General features: G+C 36.0%; 1 protein-coding gene across 1 annotated transcript in view; it reads left to right on the top strand.

Annotated features, from left to right (window-relative positions):
- The window catches only part of LOC145691997 (protein takeout-like), a 40712-nt gene that overhangs the window by 7884 nt on the left and 7181 nt on the right, over positions 1-25647 (top strand). Inside the window, exons 2-3 of the mRNA XM_081767296.1 lie at positions 6491-6583; positions 21614-21761. Coding sequence (XP_081623422.1) covers positions 6491-6583; positions 21614-21761 — 241 coding nt within the window. The remainder of the gene's footprint in view (positions 1-6490; positions 6584-21613; positions 21762-25647) is intronic.

Here is a 25647-nt window from a genome sequence, read left to right as displayed (position 1 = left end):
GGGAACCATTATTTGTTGTGTGGTACACGTAAAGTTAGAAACGGTGTGTTATCACTCTTACTTGTGTATTTTGTACATTGAGAACACTGCTGAGTCCCAACATGCAATCTGGAAGTCAGATATCCCCCCCCCCGTAACCGATTCGTATGCGTCCCGTTTTCGCAAGTGAAAATTCTGGTCATTTTGCAGTAAGACCTTTCCTACATCTCACGTTACTCATACTGTGTGTCAGACTCTTAAAAAATGCTGTTGAACATTAATTTCTGTGACGTTACACCGCATAATGCTACGAACTTTGTGTAGAAAATTCGTAAAGCGAACTATACCGGAAAACAAATGACGCTAGATGAGCGCATCCACGCCGCGCATAAAGGAGACGAGAAAGAAGCAGTGTGGTATAACTTTTAGTCGTCCTATTTGGATGTTTTTAAAAATTAATTTAAAAAAAGTACTTTCTTGATTTAAACTCTTGGAAAAGGGAGGAAGTGTTATAAAACTTTACCTCTGTTACTTTCATGTTATAGAGCCATGTATTACACTCAGGGGTAAAAATAGATCTGAAAAAGTAGGGGGATGCATAACGTCCCGTCGTCCCCCTTGCCTATCTTTGCCCATTGTATTTTTTAGAAGTGGGCGACGCCACAGACATTTTCTGAAAGTGGATAGACGGCGTCCCCCCGCGTTCCACGACACTTTTACCCCCGATTGTATAAAATAATGAATTCAGCCCTTTTTGTTTCAATTTGGTACTATTTTTCAGCCCACTCCAGAACTAGGACTGTGGCAACACTGACTTATTAAGAAGTTTTTCATGTCAACTACGTAGCCGAAAATTACAGCTGCAAGGCATTTTCTTTCATGGGAACACAACGATGTTGCCATACATATTCATTTTGGACGTATTTATACAGTAAAACGCAGAGTAAAGAGCATACAAATTATTGAGTGAAAAATTTGAAATGAAATGAAGTCTTTTAAGTTTAACGTCCCATGATTATGCCCTTTAGGCTAAGGGAGACGATGATTAACGCAAGTAAATGATGATGGAATGTGAATGCGGGAGGAAACGGAAGTACGCCGATAAAACCCACGGACACGATAGGAAAAAAAATTGAAAGTAAAATGAAACGTATTGCAGAGTTTACTTTCAATTTTACCCCAAGCATCAAGTAAGTTGTCAAAGCACTCACCTCTGGTGCGATTCCGTGTCATGTGACTTTGTGGGAGGCAACTTCGTGTCCATAGATTTTTCTTGGAATTCCCGTTTCCACCCACATTATTATTCCACCAAAATATGCATCTAAATATTCACTTCCATTAATCACTCATCCATTCCATTAATTCTTTAAGAGCGTAAGCATGGAACGTAAAATTACAAATTCCATTTCAAATAAGTAAGTTACCATTGCTCTTAGTCCGGGCAAGCTACTTTTGTAACGTAGACGGGCAACTGGGGCCTTACCAACTCTATTAGCCTTACCAACTCGATATGTTCATGACTTTAACTTCGACCAAAGATAGAGGAATTCAGAATTTTATGTCATCGAAATATTTATGGGTTATTGAGAAATTCGAAAACAAATATGAAGCTATTGGGCCTGGGAGGCCCCGCTTGCCCGGATAAGGGTTAAGATCAACATTTTATATCCTGCTTCTTGATTTATCTTCTTCTGGAATATTGTCGTATCTAATTAGTAATACACCCTCCATTCCAAAAGAAACCGAACGTTTTTAAAAAACAAAAAAGCAATGTACATTTTGGAACAAATCATTTTTATTAATCAATGTATTCCCCTTCTGCATCGATACACATATTTGCACGCTCCAACAAGTTGTCAAACGACTTCTCCATGTCCTTTATTGGAATGGTCTTTAGGACGGCGGTCGTCGCCTTCTCAATGGCATCAATCGATGCGTGCCACTTTCCTTTCATCGCCAAATGCAGTTTCGGGAACAGATAGAAATCGCACGGAGCGAGATCTGGTGAATAGGGCGGATGATGCAACCGAATAATGTGATTTTTGACCAAAAATTCAGTTACAAGTCGCGAACGATGTGATGGTGCATTATCGTCCAAAAGAGTCCAACTGCCGATTTCGCGATATTCGGGTCGAATACGACGAATTCTTGCCAGCAAACGCTTCATGACGCCCAAGTAAAACTCTCCAGTGACTGTCTGGCCGGGCTGAACAAATTCTTTGTGGATAATTCCTTTTGAATCGTAAAAACAAATCAGCATCACCTTAACTTTTGACTTCACCAAGCGAATTTTTTTGGGTGTTCCTTCATCCGGCACTCTCCATTCAGCACTTTTCCGCTTTGTTTCGGGCTCATATTCAAAACACCACGTCCCGTCACCAGTTACAATCGATTTCAAGAAGTTTCGACCCTGCCGAGCACTTTTAACGATGTCTTTGCAATGCGCAATTCGATCAACTTTTTGGTCTTCGGTGAGTTTGTGTGGTACAAACCGCGAATTAACCTTCTTAAGGCCCAAAACTTTGGTCAAAATGCGGTATGCGGTTGTTTGAGGAATGCCTAATTCCATTTCAATAACTTTCACCGACGATTTTTTGTTATGTTTGATGAATTCACGCACTTTTTCGATGTTTTCTTCCGATAATCCGGTTCTGGGATGGCCTGATCTTTCGTCATCATCCAGCGTCTCTCTACCCGATTTGAATCGCCTGAACCACTCATAAACTTGCGTACGGGATAGACACTCATCACCATATGCATTTTGTAGCATTTGGTGCGTTTCACTAAAAGGTTTACCCAGTTTAACACAAAACTCAATTGCAGCTCGTTGTTTGAAACTCATTTTCCGCCCGATGTACACAACACACTGACAGTTGAAACGCAATAACTTTGTTGCCGTGCATCCAAATGTCATGACATTTATACCAGTTGTCAATGAGGGACTACGCCATCTACCGGTAAAATATTACAATAGATGGCACTAGTGGTACTATTTGTTTTCAAAAGTTCGGTTTCTTTTGGAATGGAGGGTGTACGTTCTTGTTGGTAAGCTAAGAGTTTAATTTCCGGTGGAAGTTCATTCCATATTAAATCCTGATACTATGTCTCAATCATATCTGAGTGCTGGAAAGGAATATCTATTATATATTACAAGAAATGTTAATGTATGAACATACAAATAGAAAAAAAAAATATCTGTTGGTGTTTGCCTGTTCCTGCACGTACTGAATCCTGAACAGTGACACGAAGTCGTAAATGCCTGCAAGACAGATGAGCATCCAGGTGTGAGATAGAGCAAACCAGTCGCGCAGAGCTCTTGTCTTGAATGCAAAATCAATTGCACCATCTTCACACGAGCGGAAGTTACTACGTGACGAAGATCAGGGTGAGGGTATTGTGTTGAAACAGAAAACTCCAGCAACATGAATTGACCTTCAGTTCGTATTCTTGATTCGCTACATGAGTTTTTGCACGTGCGACTACTATGCAGTGCAAGCTCTTGGATGATCAATTATCCAGCATGCTCGACTTTCGTAGCACCGCCTTAACTTGAAACTTTTCCTGGGAGGGAGGGAGCATTAATATTTGGACAGCCAAGAAAAATATGAGGTTAGGCCTCCTACAAAGTATAACATACGAAATTTTGGGTCATTCTACAAGTTATAATTTTGATAAATATTTTTATTACTTATAGGGATCCCAGTTGACGTTTTACAGAAGTAAGGCCCACATTGCACTTCTACTTCGTTTTCGGAAAATACTGTATATTTTGTTCAGATGATGGGGTAGCCGTAGCACCATAGACACCGAATTCTAAGTTTCTAAATGAGTGCTCAGACATCAGCACTAATGTTCAAGATCCTATAGGCCTATGGTTCTCAAATTCTTCCTGAAATGAGACAAAGACTATCAAGACATGCTGAAATACAATGAACCGTGTAATTATTTTTTTATTGCAAAGACTAATAATAATAATAATAATAATAACAACAACAACAATAATAATAATAATAATAATAATAATAATAATAATAATAATAATAATAATAATATAATAATAATAATAATAATATAGCACGATTTCCTAAACTTTAGAATAAACAAAATTCCTAAACACAAAAATTGTAAATTTCAAACGTGTTTAGCAATATTGACCAAAATAAAGAAACATAAAATTATTAAAATAATAATGATTAGAGTCAAATTTTTTGAACATTTTAGGATAATTTGAGTGAAAATAGTAAATAATTCAACTGGCTTGTAATTTTCGTAAAACATTTTACGTTTTTAAAAATATACATTAACAAAATCAAACACCAAGTCCTTTATAGAAATAATTAAACAAAATTACTCTCACGTATTATTATTGTTGTTGTAATGTTATATCGCTCGATCCTCGATACGCCGCAAACCTGATGAGTCTAAAATAGGTATCGATAAACTGTTATTCGGCACATATGAATCCCATGGGATCACACGCACTAAAGTTTCTTTTTTATATTCGGCGCATAAACGTATTATTTCGAAGTTAATTCGAATTCAAAAATTCAGTGAGTGCTCAGCACCCACAAAATACATCCAATGTAGCCCCACATAGTTGGTGCTTATGAGTAACACCATAAGTTATTTTCAGTTTCTTCGGAAATGGCATGGTGGGACCATTTCATGCTTCACTACTTATATTAAAAAAACACAACTTAAAACCTTAAGAAATATTTCTGGGGGAATCTACTAATAGCAGACATTTATATGGAAATAAACTCAAATCACATTTTCGTTTCACTTAAGAGATTCGTTTTGGTTTTTGGTGAACTTGTTTTATGGTAGATTTCGTCGTTTGAGAACCAGAGGAACGTAACTCCAAAAATACGGTTTTCGTTTTCTTCATGTTTGGACATCATTTTGAAAGCCCCACTTGGTGTAAATGGCATGTAACGCTATCTGCTCTCCTTGTCGATCATCTGTTGTAATGTCGCTCAATTACCATCTTATTAGAAACACATCTTTCTAAGAAAATAATATTTTATGTCCTCTCGCCTGTAAACCTACAATAATGGAGTTACGATTTATACTTTCATGTCCGTATCTACCATACAGAATAAGAAAGTTTTAACTTGAAGTAAATCCCCTCGAACGCCGTAGATCTTAAATGAAGGAGCAGCTGCCCCTTGTCACCACAAATTAGGGACAGCAACTTTACTTGGAAAGAGGATGGCACGGTGGTAGAGTAGTCAGCTCTGGTGCAAAGGGTTTTTGGTTCGAGTTAGAAAAATAACTAGAAATTCAACAAATTTAGGAGAAAGTGTAAAATAAACAAACAACAAAAAAAATAACAAATTTTTATTTAATGAACCGTCTTCAAAAATGCACTAAAATACATTAAACAATGCAAGCGCTAAAAGAAGCAGTCAATAATAATGATAAAACGCTTAAAAGAAGAAAATAATTTATTCTTATCATCTATGAGAAAATGGTTGAAGTCGTGCTAAGCCAAACCAAACATATTAATGCCTCATAAAATTACCGTCAAAATAATTTTGTATTAGGAATTAATTTGTTCAGCTTGGCAAAACTTCATTTTTTTTTTCATAGATGATAGCAATAAATTATTTTCTTCTTTTAAGCGCTTCATCATTATTATTATCTGCCTTTTAGCGCTTGTATTGTTTTCTGTCTTTTAGTGCATTTCTGAATTCGGTTCATATATTTTTTTAAGTTTCTTTTTTTATTTTTATGCATGATAACTACATATGTATTTTACTAATCATATTATATTGGTACTTAAATCAATTGAAAGTTTATTGTGAACTCCCTAGATTTAACTCATAGATTATCAGGGTTCCGAAGACCTTACTTTGACATATGTTGGTCTGTAGCGAAGAATTCTCCGAGGTATCCTGAACAATCAACAGACTTTTATCTTGTTTTTCAATTCCGAATTGCATAACAATTAATTCAGATCATTTCAGAGTTGGCTTTTCTATTCGATTCTTAAAAAAAGTCAATTTTGAAGTACCTAACATATGACTTTAGTTTTGGGATTTGTTGAACATTGTATCATCAACATCCAAAAGAAATATTAGGGTAGCAAAAATTGGGAATATCAATTTTCCAAAGTGTAATCCAAATAAAATATGACCTCTGGTGCTTGGGGTCCCTGGTTCGATCCCAGCTCACGCCAAGTTAACTTTATGGTGGACAAACACCATGTGCGTGGGTTTCCTAGAGGTTTTCCCCTTTCCTTCTACTTTCTTCATTATACCAGTTCATTCATTTCTCATCATCACCGTCTCCTTTAGCATGGCCGACATAAACGTGGGACGTAAAACTCAAAGATTTCATTATTTTTTCATTTTCAAATTTAATGTCAACAAACAGAAAAGCACTTGAATATATTGTGTGAATTTATTCTTCGCTAGAAGAGGTAAGTAATTTATTTCAAAGAAAAATAAAAAAAGTGATATTGTCACCATTTTCTTAAATTAATAAAAAATAACTTTATTATTTTCAGCTGACTACTTGACGTTGTGTTCAATGTCGGACCCAAATCTCAACGAATGCGTTAGATCTTCTGCTCATCAGCTGTTTCAAAGGTCTGTTAAAGGTAAGAAACCTCAAATTTCTTTAAACCTAATTCTTCTTCTTTTTCACTTCAACCATATGTTGGTGGCCAACATGGAAATTTTAAAACTTTTCTCTCATTTGGAAGAGCTGTTTTATTGTTTGATAAGGGCTTTTATTTGTAACTGAAACCTAATTCATAAATAATTTTAATTAAAAATATATTTTGATGCAAGAAGTTTTTGGGAAAGACTAATAATTAACAATCTGGGTCTCTATCCCACCGCAAAGTAACACAGATACAAGCCATTCGTACCAAGGATGTAATAAATAGATGATCTGCCCATATGTATCTTCATCCTATTAAATCGGTGAAGCCAAAAAGCAACCGAGCATCGACACGTCTGATTGGCTACTCTCGTTTCTACCATCGTCTGATTGGCTACTTTCGTTTCCGCCATGATTGTTGGCTCAAAACATTGCGATCCTATTGGGCGGAGTGGGCAGAGTAGGGGCGGCGAAACTGTGACGTATGGCTTCAAGATTTTGTTATAAGGGCAGATCCTCTATTTTATAAGATCCTTGATTCGTACCCAGTGTTCGCAAATTGAGGGATATTTCTATATCGCAAATTGAGGGATATATATATATAATAGCTGTCCACCAAATTTTCCCTGCCCCTCTGTTTGCTTTCATAGAAATTAAAGTTTTTCTTGACATTTATTTAGGAGTCCTGATAAAAGCAAGATGATTATAAGTGATTCATCGGATTTTAAAATGGAATATTTCAAAAGTTATCAATGTAATACGTTTATGCTAATGATGAAACGGAAGAGTATATTTGAAAGTTTAATTTCTAATAGACCTATTCGTAATCTTTGCTTGTCGTGACATATGACAGCACAAATGTAATTTCCAAAATGGTGTCTATACAACAGAAAATATTCTGTTTTGGAGTATGAGAAGTGTTTTTCTGTTGTTGCAGTGCAGTGTGTATTCCGCAGAAGTTTGCACCTCCAGGTCACCAATTCATTCTGAGATAGTATCAACAGTTTAAGAGCTCTGGTGTCTGTGTAAAGATAAAAGTGAATGTTTTTGCTGTATTGTTTAAATCGAAAGTGTACAGTCCATTTTCCTATGTGGAAAACACTGTGAAGGGGTATATCTAAGGCCCCGATTTGTATGTAAAAACATATTTTTTTTTCAAACACGTACAAGCCTAAAACAAAGTTTATTCTCCAAATCAAGAGTCTGCAAGTGTAAATTTCAAATTTTATTTCACATAAAAGTACATTTTTTCTGAAGAAAAAGTTATGTAAACAAATATTTTGGATATTTTTGTAATACATGTTTTTAATAACTTTCCGTTTTTTATTCTAAATTTCACAACGAATTTTTTTTTCTTTCTCTCGAAACAAATTAACACCGGGAAAAGAATAGGCTATATAAATCTATCAATCATATTTACAAGCAATTTGCCACCTGTAGAAACAGCGTCGTCATAAATTCTGCCCACTCGATGCTTCATTCATTGAAATTGTTCAAAATTTAGTGACAGTGGTTTGAAATTGGCTTGGCTTTCATATTTGTCAATTTCGGTTTCTTGACTCACTCTATAAAGAAACTAGAAATTACGGGAGATTGATTAAGTATTTCGGTTGAAGAAGTACAGTGCATTGAAAGAAAGCTGAATGTTCTTTCTGCTTCAAAAGCTGAAATCTTTTAAATGAGAAGTTTTTTTTTTTTTTTTTTTTTTTTGTAGAAAAATATTCGCTGAAAACCCTATTTAGAATATCTGAAGTATAAGAAGGCCAAAACTCAAGTGAAGTTGATGGGGTGAATATTCGTGATATGGCCCTTTTTAAATACGCGAGGTTAATATCGTGTGAAATAGAACGTTCCTTTTCTCAATATAAGGCATTATTCCGTGACAATAGACATGCATGGCTTTACGATGGACAATTTGGAAAAGATGTTAGTTATTCACTACAAAGCTCATGAAATTTTAACATCTGATGAATAGGAGCTATTGTTGAATACAATATTTATTTTTCTTATGTTGGGTGTTTCCCCATACTTTTCCTTGTTATTTTTTGTTAATTTTTAAAAATTTTTAGCAAATATTTTTTTCCATTTTAACACATAAAAATAAATGTTTTCCAGTCTTTTAGCATATAAAATCCGGGCCCTAGGTATATCATTCCTCGTATGCTATAGTTGTATTTCCACAAGTGAAAGAGAATCCCAAAACTTCATATTCTAACTTGGTGCGGCACCACCGCATTACCACAATGAAGTGCTTTGCTACCTGAATAAAAAGAAAAAGAAAAAAGAAAAAAGAAAAAGAAAAAAGAAAAGAAAAGAAAAAGAAAACAATTTCCACGCCGTTTGATTGGGCGATGTGCTGAAGATGGCTTAACACTTTTCTCATGGTATCCTAGATCTCCCAATGTGGCAGTTTGTGAAAGATACCGTTTTAGATCTCTACTACCGACAATTTTGGGTGAGATCCAGGATTGCATTACAACTATGTTTCGACCATTAGTACACAATAAAAAATGAGGTTTTGAAACAACACGAAATGACTATCACTTTAGGGTGCTACTTGTGTGTCAATTCAACACCATTTTTTTTTCCGTCGTCCCGTTAAAGGGTTTCGCCCTTTCTTCGAATAAGTGCTTTATAGAAAAGGTAGTTTGCAGTTTAATGTGGCTGCTCAACACCATGATTTTTTTTTTACCATGCAAAACCCGTAGAAGAGAATACCTTCTCTTGGGAGTGAAGTTAATTATATAGGGAAACTAAGGATAAAGTGGAAGGACAAAGAGGTTTTATTTCATTTATTTGATATCTTTATTTATCCATTATATAGGGATCTTTATTCATCAATTGATTAATAATCGTCAGTCAACGTATGTTCATTATTTGTCATTGTGTATGTATGATGGGATGAAAGATGCAGTGCAAGTCAGACGCCACAACACAGTGATATTGGTTAGTTAGACAGACGAAGGGTTATCATCTTGTGCCGGGGCGACTCGACACATAATGAGAGACAATATGAAGCCCTTGTTAGTGTGAATTAAAGTGCAAACGATGGATAGATGTTGGGTGATAAATCTGGTGGTTGATATGCTAGTAGAAAGTCGTCTATGTGTTCGTCAGGATGTGTAAGAACATATATTGTAATTAAGTGCTGAAGTGCCGTAGGTTGTAGGTCTTGTTCAGCATCTATACGTATACTACTGCGAAGGATGGGATGGTCTTGCCTCCAACGGGTAGTGATGTACCTGATACGCAATTTTTCTAAATGAAGAAGATGTGGAAATGGAATACGATCATAGAGTAGCCGGGTAGGACTAGGCAGTTTGATGCGATATGCCAGTCGTAATGCATGTGTTTCAATTATCTGGAGGCGTAGAAAAATAAACTTCATAAATAATAATATAACACATATACGTTCTGTCACTTTCTTAACTGAGTTTAATATCCACTCATGAGAAGCGTACATAACAAGATGTCTATCTCTACACACACACTTATTTATTATGTATCCATAGCAACAACTTTTTTTTTCTAATTTACGATTACAAAAGAATAATCTCTTGATATCTCTATGTATCTTTCTTTTCTTTTCACATAATACTGTTCCATTAATTCGCCTCTGATCGCCTTTTTATAAGCTGGCACAGATTGCCAATACTATATACAACAACATAACAACGTTATCGTTGTAGAATGTCGTCCGAACGGGACTTCTGTAATAGTTTCACTATGAAGGAAAGAACCCTGGGTTAAAGATCATGAAACACCTACCTTTTGAATAGCCCTCGTATATACTCAATATTATTTTTAATACAAATATTTTACTCTTCAAATATATAATATATTATAACATTACATTTTTTATATTTATTAATATGTCGATTTACAATTATCATCGATGGGTCTATTCAAAATTTAAATCTAACTAATAGTTTCCTTCATGTTCAAACAACATTAATCACAAATAAAGATCTTTAAAATATTAAATATTAGTAGGATTAGAAAGCATTAGAACATATAAATATATGGAAAATTAAGAGATTCGATATTCATTATTCATATTCTTTCCATAAGTTGCATCTGTTTTATATATCTGTCATTACCTTGATGCGTTTACATTAAAATTACGATCTTTTATTTTTACATATTTATAATATTCATATAAATAATTATGAGATTTCAATATGTGAAGCACCAATTTTAGGTGGAACACAAATTTTGATTCGATGTTCAAATTTAAAATCCTTAATTACCAACACATAATTTCATTACTTAACATACATTTTAATAATAAATCGAATAAAGAACATAATAACCATAGACGTAAGCAAAGGTCGATTTAATACAAATCCATCGGACGCCTTTTTGATAGTTCAGGTTATACGTTCAAAGGGTTCATTTAAGCAACATTGTATAGCACAATCTATAGTATTTCCTTGGCGATTAGGCACTGTTACCGTATTTTGCTTCCTGTTTACAGAATTCCTGCCATCTACAAATTGATTTTGTGAAAATCGGCGATAATTATTATTCCTACTGAAATTTGTGTTGCTGTTTCTAAAATTCCTAACACCATTTCTGTGATTGGGTTGTGTTTGATTACCGGTACGATTATAAGTATTCATTCTATTATTAAAACTAGGCACATTGGAATTATTTTCAGGTTGTACATTTACATTACGAACAGAAGCATATTGTGGCTGATTACGTCCAGAATTACCTTGACCTCTATCTTGTATTCTATTATTCTGTATTGTTGACTGACTTTCATAACTTTGAATAAGCATAATTAAATGGTTAAAGTTGATGCATTATGCCGACATTAACAGTTGTAATCGGAATGGCAATAAGATTCTGATGGAAGGTATAATACGAGATTCCGGATGATTTGGATTTAGTGATCTCAACTCATTATATGTAGATACTACAAATTCCGTAATACTCCTATGCAATTTTGGATTAAAATGTTTTGTTCTCAAGATGGCATTTCTATTCGCTGTCATGAAATCATTTTCGTAATTAGATAATAGAGCATTCTTAAAATCAGAATATGTATGAAGACTACCCCTGATAGCCTTGAACCATGTTAAACAGGGTGGTAATAATATATGCGGCAATAATTTTAAATACTGCGACTCATCTACACCTATAAGCTCGCACTCATCCTCAAATTTTTCAAGAAACTCCCTAGCGGGTACATCTTCCGGTATGCCACTGAATTTAGTAAGTGATTTAACTTCACTGAATCGTATGGGTTTACCTGTTATAGTCTTCATATACCTGTTGGAGCTTCGCCGGGATGGCTGTCACTCTTCTTTCCCAATCGATACTTTCCTCTCCACAACTTGAAGGTTCATTAGCTTCCAACATCGTCCTAGGATGGCGACTAGGTTCAAGAGTATTAAATGCAGAACCCACCATGTTCCTATATCCACCGTCTTGCGTTGCACTCTCGGAAACACAATTTTCTTTTATAAGATTAACCTCCTCCTGTAATAACTTGATGTGGGTATCATGGGCGTTTAATATTGCCTCTATGAGATCTACAGAGTTTTGAAATTCCGTGACTCTCTGTGATACTCTCTTCATCTTTTCGTCATATTGCTCAAATTTGACTACAATATGCTGGTTCATCTGTGAAAGTTGACGTTGAATAGCTTCCCACTTGTTTTCGTTGCATTGTTCTAACTGTTCTAGCTTTTCTTCAAAATCCTTTGTTTGTTGGCTTATTTTCCGGTCTAGTTTTTCTTCAAGATTCCTAATTTGTTGTGCTATTTCTTCATTTTTTCGAGCTTCTTTTTCGTCAAGATTCCTAATTTGTTGTGCGATTTCTTCACTTTCTCGAGCTTGATCTTGAGTCTTTTCGTCAAGATTCCTAATTTGTTGTGCTATTTCTTCAATTTTTCGAGCTTCTCTTTCGTCAAGATTCCTAATTTGTTGAGCTATATCTTTTAAAATGTCAGTAAGATTTTCGTTGGGATTAATCTCTAGATGAGTACTCCGTTCTCCAGTTGTATTTCTATCCGTGACACTCATGATACTATTTCGGCGTATCACTTTTCCGCTTCTTAGAGTGGTCACACTAAGATCACTTATAATGTTGGCCGTTTTTACTGTACTTCAAAACGACAAACTTATTTTCCGGGTTTAAGGCACCAATTTTAGAAGAATAAACTTCATAAATAATAATATAATACATATACGTTTTGTCACTTTCTTAACTGAGTTTAATATCCACTCATGAGAAGCGTACATAACAAGATGTCTATCTCTACACACACACACTTATTTATTATGTATCCATAGCAACAACTCTTTTTTTTTTTCTAATTTACGATTGCAAAATAATACACTCTTGATATCTCTATGTATCTTTCTTTTCTTTTCACATAATACTGTTCCACTAATTCGCCTCTGATCGCCTTTTTATAAGCTGGCACAGATTGCCAATACTATACACAACAACATAACAACGTTATCGTTGTAGGCGGGTGTAGAATTTGTTATTGGCATTAAGCCATGCGATGTGTCCATGGAGTATAGATGGTCGTAAGAAGACTTTGTAAGTATTTAACACCGTATCTTGATGAAGGCCCCATGAAGTGCCGACTAATCTCTTTAGAAGATTTAGTTTATTTTGCGCCAGAGTTATGAGATGCTGAAGGTGTCCACGCCATGAAAGATGGTCATCAAAGATAACACCCAAATATCTCGCTGTACGTATGACAGAAATGCGTGTGCCAGCTATAGTTAGATGTAAAAGAGACCTATTTCGTCGAATCCGACTGGTATTTCCAGATGGTATGATGACAAGTGCCTGTGTTTTAGTGGAGTTGATTCGGAGTCGCCAAGTATTACACTAGTCACAGAACTTATTTATTGCCTCTTGAAGTATTGCATTGATATGCTGAATAGATTTCCCACAAAACACCAAGACATCGCCTTCAGAGCATATAAAAAAAATACATTGTTATTGGCTGTGAGTATTTTCATCGTTTTTTTTATTGTTTGGTATGAGTAAAGCTTTGTGAAATATATTTTGCATTTATGGGAAGTGACTAACAACATTCTATCTTTTCTGTAATCGGTCACACTAATAGTGTTGTAAACCTGTGAAACATCTGACAACAGTTACACAGATAGCAGTGCTTCCATCTGTTATTCTTGTGTCTTTGCACATATGAACAGAATATGGAAGAACTGTTGCCTATGTAACTGTTGTCAGACGATTCACATGTTTACAACAATATTATTGTGATCGATTACAGAAAACAGAACATTATTCGTTACTTGGCATATGTGCCAAATATATTTCGCAAAGCTTTGCTTATATTGAACGATAAATACCAATGCAAATTCTCTCAGGTAGTAACGATTTATTTCTGATATGCTCGGAAGGTGATATGCTTGGTGCTGAGAACTGGCCACCTGGAGCTCTAACCAGGTTAAAAAATAGGGTATCCGTAGCTGGCGGAGAAAAGTAAGCGAGTCATTTCATGTGTCCATCCCCATTGATTGAATCGCGAACTTCATAAATACGGTTGGATTACTTATCTTTCTGAGGATTAAGAAAACAACCGTCGAATTGGTTTTAAGCCTCCCCGGAGGCTAACACACCTGATTGATTTTACTGTTGACGAACTTGCTATTCTCTTGGGTTAACGATTTGTTTTTCTCTTTTTGATATTCTCCTCTTCGGAGGCTGATATTACCTAAACTAGTTGGCGACTTTGGCATTTCTACCGGATAACGAATTATATTAGTGCTTCCTCTTCGGAGGAGTAAGCACCTTAAGTAACTCCACCCTTAGAGCATTGCTCTAAGACACCACAGTATACAGGGGCGATCCGTACCCTCTTTTGTGGGAAGCTGGCGCCATCTCCCAGTTTAGTTATTAAGATAGCTTCTCAGAAGCCAGCAGCAAAATCAGATTAAAAAGTACAATCACCCCGGATTCCACGTCTCAGGGGCTAAATAGCAAAACCAACGTACAAACCAGAAGATTTTCTAGTGCCTTTTGGCAAAAAGAAGCAAGCAGCCGCCCCAGCGAAATTGAAATCCACTACACTTAAGCATCCAGTGCTTCACAACCATCCACTTCGAGTAAGCCTGAAGACATGGATTTCACGGTAGTAGGAACGCTGAAGCGACGTCGGTCTTCTTTAGCAAACATCAAGACAGAACTCCTCACTAATAGTGTCTCCGAATATCCACCGCTCCCACTCAGTAATAAGTTCAAGGTTTTGTCCCCAGCACAATCAGATAATACTAGTACTAGCACTAAAACTGCCACGACAAGTCAGACACCCAGTTTTAAGCCTCCTCCGATTTTCATCTACGGAATTACCAACACCTATACATTTATTAAGACCTTGTCACGAGCATTGAGGAGCCCCCTCTAGCTCAGCCAACTAAGGAGCGCATTCGGATTCAAGCTGCAAACAAAGATGACTACAATTCTGTCAAAGCTTACTGCGATCAAACGAAAACTGAGTATGCCACAGGGGTAGCAAAAAATGAAAGGCCTATTAAGGTGGTTGTCCGAAAATTGCCTATCGACACTGACTTAGACGATCTGAAGGATGAATTTATCCGACTGGGCTATAAACCAACAAGCGTTCATCAAATGTCTCGCAAAAGCAAGACAGATAATAAGAAAATTATGATGCCACTGTTTTTGATTGCTCTGGAACGAAGTGCAGCTGTTAAAGAGATCTATGCTATCAACAACCTACTTCATTACAAGGTCCAAATCGAACCATACAAGCCTCCCTCGGTGCTACAGTGTTACAGATGCCAACGCTTGAGGCATTCACAGGACACCTGCCAAGCGCATCCGCGCTGTCTCAAATGTGGGCAATTTCATTTTACCCAGTCCTGCAGTAAATCCGACTCCTCCATACCCGCCACTTGCGCAAATTGTCAGGGAGATCACCCGGCAAATTACCGTGGATGTCCAGTATTCAAATCCTATTCTGAGGCTCTTAAATTGCCGACACAGCAGCCGAGGAAACTTCAAGATAAAGCGGAGAAAACTGTCAACATACCAGCAGCAGAGACAATTCCCGATCCCACTGTTATTAATGTCCAACCTATGGCTACGGACAATGAAGACGCTGAAGCTCCCCCTACTTCCCACACCCATCCAACATCTGCCGAAAAACAGGAGAGTCCCAAAAAAAACCTGGACATAAAGTCTATTCTTTCATTCCTCAAGGGGTTACATTTACACAAAATCATAACGCATATTAAACGTGGTATTACCCGTTTTCGTCAAGCAGCAGACTCAGCTTCCAAGGCTGCAGCAGTAATAGAAACAATAGCCGAAATGGTTGACGATGGCTGTTTCTAACTCCAGCGTCCTACATCATACACTTATCCTTGCTACATGGAATGCAGATGGTCTCGAGGGGCAGAAACAAATGCTAATAAGATTTCTCACACACCATAGAGTTGATGTCATGTTTGTACAAGAAACACACTTTACTGCTCGGATCACCACTTGGCGACTACCCAATTACATTGTCTACCGGCAGGATAGAGTGGGCAGACAGAAAGGAGGATTACTACTTATAATCAAAAAGGCTTTTCCAGTCAGGTTGGTTACAATACCACCCCTACTTACTTTGGAGGCACTTGCTGTTGAGCTAATAACTCCAGGCGTTCCATTAATATTGGTTACCGGGTACAGGTCTCTGGCTACACAACTAGAGCCCACAGACTTCGATGTCATCGCAAACTTAGGGCCAAAAGTCATTTTAGCTGGAGATCTTAATGCCAAACATGGAGAATGGAACTCGATTACTTCAAACAGTGCTGGAGACGATTTACACCAATACCTCCTCACGTCCAATTTCAACATCAGTGCTCCGCCAGACCCAACTCATCATCCAAAGTTCGGCGGACAACCCGATGTGCTTGACGTCGCTCTTTCTAAAGATGTATCCTTTACTGTCCATCCTTATGTCATCTCAGATTTAGACTCTGACCACGATCCAGTCATTTTTCACGTCTCACACCGCAGCATTGCCCACTCTGCCCCTATTATTAAGCAAATAGAAACCGATTGGGATATATTTAAACAAAAACTAAACACTATGATCGATCTCCGAGATCAGCCAGCTACCATTGAGGACATCGATCAAGCGGTTCCTCACATCACATTAACACTTCGAACAGCAGAGGCAGCGAGCTCCACTACCAAAATCTCTTCAACGCACGCAGGACAATGTGACAGTCTACATCTGCAGATCTATCTCCATTTAAAACGTTGGGCTAGACGCCGATGGCAGCACACACTACATCCAGCATACAAAACATTATGGAATAAACTGCTTGCGAAGCTCAAGATGCTCACACAGCGACAAAATCAACAGTACTGGGAAGATACTTTTCGAAATATCACAACAAATGATCGAAAAATTTGGACATTCTCTAAATCCTTTCAGCGTGCTACAAATGCTTCCAGAGCTAGAGTCCTTCAAGGCCCACAAGGACTGACTCAAGACCCACAGTCGCAAGCGGATATTTTCGCTGACTCCCTGGAAGAACAGCTCCAGCCTAACAGAGCACGTCTTGATCCCTATATCAAACAGCACATTCGAACCACATTACATAGCCTAACTACACAAAACCCTACACATGACATCATCTTAGTTACACCTCGAGAAATAGAAAGACATATCAAATGTCTGCCAGCGAAAACAGCATCCGGGCTCGACAGAATTCGATCTGATATCCTAAGACATCCAACCAGAAAACTACTGGTCTTCCTAACATATTTATTTAATGCCATCTTTCACTTATGCTATTTCCCGAAGACCTGGAAGGAAGCTCGTATTATCACCATCCCCAAGTCCGGGAAAAATCCACTTCTCCCGGAAAACTATATAAATTAAGTCTTCTGTCACACCTAAGTAAACTCTTTGAACGTGTGTTTCTCTGGAGGCTGAAACAGCATGTAGCTACTAGAGACTTTCTACCATTTCATCAGTTCGGGTTTCGTGCCCAACATAGCACTACTACACAACTCGTGCGAGTAGTGGATCATTTAACAGTGGCTTTCAACCGAAAACAACACACCCTTGGAGTCTACCTGGATGTCTCAAAAGCCTTTGATAAATTCTGGTTAGCTGGACTATTATATAAAATATACACGCAAGGTTTTTCAGATCGTCTTCTGCATTTACTGCGTTCCTACCTCATTGGCAGAAAATTCCATGTGTCTGTTGACGGTGTTAAATCCGCGTCTAGACCTATTAAAGCAGGTGTTCCACAAGGCGCTGTACTTTCACCGCTTTTATATAATCTGTACACAGCAGATATCCCGACCTTACTCCATTGCTTTGTTGCAACGTACGCCGACGATACTGCCTTTTTTACGACCAGTAGCTCACTTGCACAGTGTTATATATACATGCAACGTCAACTCATAGGTTTTCAAGAATGGGCAAGACGTTGGAGGATCAAAATAAACGCAGACAAAAGCTGTGCTGTCATCCACAGTCGGAGACGCATCCGCGCCCATCGAAATCTAAACTATGAGAACACACGCATTCCTAATGCTACGCACGCCAAATATTTGGGTGTAACTTTAGATCGTGGTCTAACTTTCACCGCACACATCAGAGACATAAAACAGAGAGCATTACGAAAAATCTCAGCGTTGTACCCCATCTTGCGCTGTAGCTCACTTTCTCATGAGGTCCGAGTTCACATCTTCAAAATGATAATCCTGGCTACCATCTCTTATGCATGCCCTGCCTGGCAACATGCTTCACACAGTCACATACAAACTCTCGAAAGTGTGCAAACTCGAGCTGGTCGTATAATCATTGGTCACGACAGATATACACGAAACAGCTAGATCCTGGAAGACTTAGAGCTACCCACTGTCAGAGACGTACTACGGCATCTTCACAATAAGTTCTGGCGTACTTTACCCAGACATATAAACCCAGCTATAGCTAATATCGGCACCGAATGCGCACTGCGGAACGTCCATCGAACACCACGCATTTAAAATCTCTCCAGAACTGGTAAAGAAGTCATAATCAGCTACTCTGCGACAGTTGCAGATGTAGTCTCTCATACATACCAAAACGATAGTAACATCCAACAAACCACCAGCACATCTTGATATATTCTTTATAACATATTACTCATGGAGTCAGGGGCTCCGGCCCGATACTCTATACATAACCACAAAATTACCGTGACCGTGACCGTGACCGGTGCTGAATTAACACACAAGTAACACGCTAAAGTGGTAGTCATTTTGTGTTGTTTCAACACCTCATTTTTTGTAGGGATAGAGGGATTGGGGATATGTTTAAGCGAATAAGTGACGATCTAGGCCGTAGCCACCGATATACGGCTAGACTATTGCATAGATGTATGTGAGGTACGAAAGTAAGCCACATCAAACATTTCTAACAGTATGTATGAAATTTGGACAGTTTCTCTATATGTTTACATACCATTTGTTACCGTATGTGTTATACATTTTTGGATCAAAACATCCAATATACAGTATTTTATTCAATCAAAAAAATTTTGTACGCCTTATATCTGGAGAACAACATACAATGTAGCCAAACCCAAAATATCACTTAACTCAGTATGATCTGCTTATTCCGTAGAAAATACAAAATCTCGATTTAGGGGCTGTCCAAAAATTTTGTGGTCACTGATCCAAAAACTAATTATTGACCAAGATCGCAATCTTTTGATGTATTTTTTTTTTTAGGATCATCACTAAAATTTTTGTTAATACAACTCTTTCAAATCCGATGAGTCATTTATAATCACCCTGTATACTACTTCCACCAAACAGAAATATATATAAGCACTTTCGATTTATTTCATTGTCTTCTGCATGGAGTAGTATTGGAAAGTGCGATTTGGTTATTCACTTTGTTTTTTGATCCATTATATCGACACATTTCTTTATCATATAACGATACTATACTCTTTGTATGATCACGCGCCCGAGCTACGATATCGCCTCCGGGTCCATATCCCCGATAGTAAATTGCCATGCTTTCCCCCTGAGGGAAATCTAAAATCATTATTGCCTCATATATATATATATACAGTGTATATATATATATATATATATATATATATATATATATATATATATATATATATATATATATATATATATATATATATATAATACCTTAGGACTAATAGAGTAAAATCGTTATATTTTACTAGTAATAGATTAAAATGATTGCAGCTTAGAACTAACTATGACTTACAAATTTCACAATTGTTGTAAGAGGCCGGACCAATTTTACCCTCTCTCTCCCCTTGTCACACTTCGTAACGCAAGGTCGTACCCCTCCTGTTTGTTACGTAACATTTTTTATTTTTCTATTTCCACCAATTTTGCTTATTTTGTGGTTATTACAATAATAATAAAAAAAAACTATTTTTAATGGTAGTATTTTCCATTACACAATGCTTTTATTCCGAATATATTTGTAGTGTTTTTCCCCAACAAATCAAAGTATTAGAAATAGATAGTATCGTAACAATATTTTAACTCCATAAGGTTGTTTTAATTAATCAGTACTAGTTCTTCAATATATCATTTTGTCGTTTTTCCAAAGAGAGAGCACTCATACTATTAGGTCGCCGATGATTGACAAGAAGGAAATACTGCCGGAAGATGGAGGTGAAACACAATCTTAAAAAATTACATCGACCTCTTTTTCCAGGATACAAAATGTTCGTGTATTTGAAGTTCACTAGTGTTGACGATGCAAAGTTCTCTTCCTCGTCGACTACCGATTCGAAGCGGCTGCACTTATGAAAGAGCAGGGGCATCTAGTTTGTGAACAAAGCTTCTAAGTATCTTCTTTGGACTTTGGACTTCACTTTATCCCTTTCTAAATTCTTCTTATTCTACATCAGTGCTGCAATGCGAATAAACTCGATTTCTCCAGAAATATTCAAATCCAAAAATGGAAAAAAAATCAGTACGAGATGAATAACCGACGAATTAGGTTTTTAATATCTTATTTTGCTCTGCAAATCGTGGATCGTTATGTCGCGGAAAATATTATTTCACGAAAACGAGTTTTTTCGTTTCACATGCGAAACCCTTTAGAAGAATAGAGTGAGTGATGATTCAAATCAAAAGTTTTAAACAATATTCTCAGAAATAGCGATACGAGTGGGAATGTAAGGACATTTTCAAGTTATGGTTACAATCGTTAACAACTAAGTCCAGAAAAGCGTGTGACGTAAATGCAATGCAGTGATTGACACAAGACAGAGTTTTATTGTATTGTAATACACGCAGGGTTCGTCACCAGTCATGCTGCTGTCTAGTAGCGTCTTCAAATCCCTTCTGCATGATACAATTTATATCTCGTAATTCGCAATTTCTCAAAACAATAGAAATATTTATGTATAAAAAAAGAAAAGAACTGAATAAAATTATTTGTTTAAGAGATTGCATATATAGCTGAAAATAAAAATCAAGATTACAGCAAAAATCATGCGTTACATAACGAAGACGTAAGCTGCCTCCTTCCCCCTTTTCACACTTCGTAACGCAAAGCTGAAACCCCTCCCCTTTGACTCGTTACGTAACGTGTTGATGACCTCTGAGTGTAATTTTAGGAATGAATGTTTCTGAAACGACAAAGAGCATGTACCCTCCTTCTACATCCTCATATATGCCCATATACTTGAATATCCTTCAATGATACTGTACTATACCAATATATGGTAGGATTAATAAAGTAAAGACCAGGAAATTTTGCTGAGAAACAATGTAAACCCTTTGACAACTGATTTATTTGGATTTATGCCATACTCTTGTAGCTGATGGGACAAGCACTGTAAGGTAATTCAACCTTTAATCATGCGTGAAATGTTAGCACTTGCACATGGCGCTACTCATCTAGTTGCCCAATTTATTTATTATTGGCAAGATATAAATTTTCTAATACTAATGATTTTCTAATAATGTATCACATAATTATTGGAAGTTTTTTTGTTATTGTTTTAGGACTAAGAGAGTATGGAATCCCTCCGACAGACCCTCTTCCTGTTCCCAGAATATTGATCGACCAAGGAAAGGGTCCCGTAGGAGTCACACTAAAATTCAAGAACGCCAAAATAATTGGAATAAAAAATCTGAAAATACAATCTATGAGGTAAGGACAAGATTTATTTATGGAATTTGGACTTAGTATTGTGTAGATCAAGTTTTGGAGATTTTTATTTCCAAATTTTCAAGTTTTGGAATTTTCTCGTCTCTCATCGATAACGAGACGACAATCTAGACGAAAAATGCCTTTTCAAATTCTAGAAGAGACCAGAAATTTCTCGAGTTTTTTTGTGTAACACTAATTCATCCAAGTTTTTGCTCTTAAATACAGTTCTAGTATTACATGATTCACAGTAATATATATAGTACAGTATATACAGTACAGTATAATATATATATATATATAGTATATACAGTAAATATATATACCTTTAATAGGTTTGCAATTTACTTTAAAGGTGATTGGTTTTGTGATGTGTGATGCATTGTAGAAGTCAAGGCTCTCTAAATTTTCCATTGGATTGTGAATCCTAAAGAATATTCAAACTGCCTCCACTTCATACATTGCCGATTTTATACACATTTTCCAATTCAATTAAATATCTTGTTTGATTAAACATTGTGGTGTACAATTATACACAATACATATATATACAGGGTGTTTCAAAATAACACCGACAACGTAGTGTGGACGACAAAAATATAGACCAACCTGGGTGCACAAATGCTTCCTCTCGGAGTTATAGGCTGCCGAAAATATGAAAAAAAAAAATGAACTTTAAAGGTCCATAGCACCAAAACTATGGGGCCTACCGTAGTCGGGTCAAGACTGCATTTAGGAACTAATATGAGCGCTATCCAAAAGTACATGTTTCAGAATCCTAAGGTACTCATGAAACATTTTTTAAAGAGGGAGTTTGACTACGGGCATTTAATTTGAAGTACTCACCAACTACCTCTATAAAAAATGTTGTGGAAGTATTTCAAGATTCTGAAACATGGATATTTGGTTAGACTACATACTAGTTCCTAAGTGAAGTCTTGACCCGACTACGGTAGGTCTTATAATTTTGGAACTATGGACCTTTAAAGTTTCAGTTTTTCATATTTTCAGCTGCCTATAACTCTGGAAGGAAGCATTTGTGCACCCAGGTTGGTCTATACTTTTTGTCCTATCTTGGCGTCAGGAATCACCTCCCAACGTTGTCGGAGTTGATTTGAAACACCCTGTATATATATATATATATATATATATATATATATATATATATATATATATATATATATATATATATATATATATATATATATATATATATATATATATATATATATATATATAATTATTAAAGTAATTGTACGTACAGATTGAAGAGCATTTATCAACATTTAAAAATGCGCAAATTATTACACAATAAGCTTCAATAATAAATATGTAGTTATATACACTCATGACGCGAAAGGACTTTAATAATTTTTAGATGAAATTAAGAAGGAAATTTAAATTTTAAAAAAGTGAGAAAAGCTTCGAAACCAGACGAGGAAATCTTTTCGAGAAGAGAATTCGACAAAAATTTACTGCACAGGACGAGACAACTTTGTATCAGAAGACTGCAGAATTTTTGCGAAACTTTTCTCGCAACGAATCTTTTTAACATTGCCAGAGGTAGGGTTAAATCAACTTCCGCCTTATTAATATACTCCTACTGATTCGTTTAGTATCTCAGAAAATATATGTGCAATTTTGCAAGAAAAGTACAATACTTATTGACGAAAGTTATGAAAGAATATTTTTCTAAATCCAAGGAGGGAGTTAAATTACTTCCTCATAATTCACTGATTTCAGTCCCATATGCCACAAAACTATGGCAAAACCTGAAACGTCATATATCTATATCTATATATCTATATCTATCTATATATTTATATCTATCTATCTATCTATCTATCTATCTATCTATCTATCTATCTATCTATCTATCTATCTATCTATCTATCTATCTATCTATCTATCTATCTATCTATATTTATATCTATCTATCTATCTATCTATCTATCTATATCTATCTATCTATCTATCTATCTATATATATATATATATATATATATATATATATATATATATATATATATATATATATATATATATATATATATATATACCGTGTTGAATAAAATTGAATAATCTTTATAAAAATTATTGCAAAACATGGGAGAGGAACAATTCAACCCTCGTTTGAACCCTAAACAATAGGGGATTGTGGGATAACCTCAAAGAAAACACCATATTGATCAAATTAGGATGATTTTTAATAAAATGATCGCGAAACACTTTTCTTAAATGGGGGAATGGTAAATTTATCTTTTCACTGTTAGTAAATTTTTAAATTTTCTCCTCAGGCAATGAGATTGATTGGGAAGTCCTAAAGAAACTACTGCATATATTACATTGTGTCAAATTTGAATAATTTTTACCTAGAATTACTGGTTATTATTTAGTTATCACATTTAAGTATAAGTGTAAACTTGAAGCACATGATTGCTTTTATCCATTTCTTTTTTCTGGTTAAGATAAAGACCTACGTGCATTTATGATGGCACAATCAATTAATAAATAAATTCAAGTTATGAAAATCTTTCCCTTCTTGGTGAGATATTGTGTACCTTTTGGGGTACCAGTTTTGCCAAAGCTACAAAGAGCAGTGTTTGAAAAATCATACAATGTAATTACTCTATAGCATTCATTATATCGAAAAAAATTATGGCTGCATTTCCTTAAAGCGACTTTTCATCCTAAATTGGAGAGTTATTTCATTTCTCGTTCAGCGATTTAACTGTATCAATGTTTTGGCAACACTGACATGTGAGAATAGAAGTAAATATTATTTGTTGTCGTTACAGTCATTGTTTGGGTACATTCTGTCCCAAAATTGATTTTTAACTCTTTTTAAGTAAGGGTTGCATGATAAAAATGGAAATGTATCGTCCCGACTTCTAGGCATTCTGGGTTACTTAGAACTTACATCTTAATTCCAAAACTCTACGACACATCGCATGGGGTTGCGCGGTGTTACAAAACATTGGTTGTAATAGGGTGGCCCTATGTAGAAGGTGAAACAGCCATTGACATCTCTGGCATGTAAAATTTGGGGGGGGGGTCGGCATCAAAGGAAATGATCTAACTGCTAGTGAGTATCTAAATAAATTAAATTAAAATAAAATATTGAATCTTTCGTATTTCAAAATATTGGGGGGACGCGTCCCCCCGTTCCCCCCGCCAGAGACGCCAATGGAATCAGCTAACTCCCAATCGGAACAGCAACAGGAGTCTCTCCAATAGAAAGCGAGAGTATTATAGTCCGACAACAAAGCTTTGATCTCTTAGAATTATAGCTAGATAAAGCGTAACAAAGTCACTAGATAACCAAACGAGGAAAACAATAATTAGAAACTCTATAATCTATATATAATACTGTATGTAGTCTATTTTTGATTAACTATTATAAACAGAGATGCTAACACAATGTCGTGTTTCAGGGTCAGTATTTTAAGCTGCGAAGAGATTATCGTGCTCCTATTCTCCCAATTTTTTTTTATATTTGTCTGTGTGCTAGGGTTGATCAAAGAGAAAAGAACTCACTTATAGATCAAATTATTCCTGTCAAGCCATATTTAGCCCTGACTTGTTTTTTCTTTTTACAGAATAAAAACCTAGGGTGATTTTCATTTAGGATATATGGTGATGATTTTTTCTCAACACAAAACCCAGTTTTGACTGATTATATTTATGTTCAGTTCCTCATACCAACTAATGAGAATCTTCTGCATATATACTTTACGAACACATCTCTAGTGGGTAAGACAGTAAGTTAATTATAATAGGTTAGATTAGGTCTTCAAACTAAAACTCTGTAACAGCACTTCTTCTGATAGTAGGAAACGAAGTAAACTGACGTGAGCTAATTGTCTGTTTTCATAGGCTATGAAACACA

Source organism: Thermobia domestica, chromosome 8 (assembly GCF_964235325.1).
Source record: "Thermobia domestica chromosome 8, izTheDome1.hap1.1, whole genome shotgun sequence".
Taxonomy (NCBI): Eukaryota; Metazoa; Arthropoda; class Insecta; order Zygentoma; family Lepismatidae; genus Thermobia; species Thermobia domestica.
The sequence above is the reverse complement of the archived record's forward strand: the minus strand, read 5'-3'. Positions and strand labels throughout refer to the sequence as shown.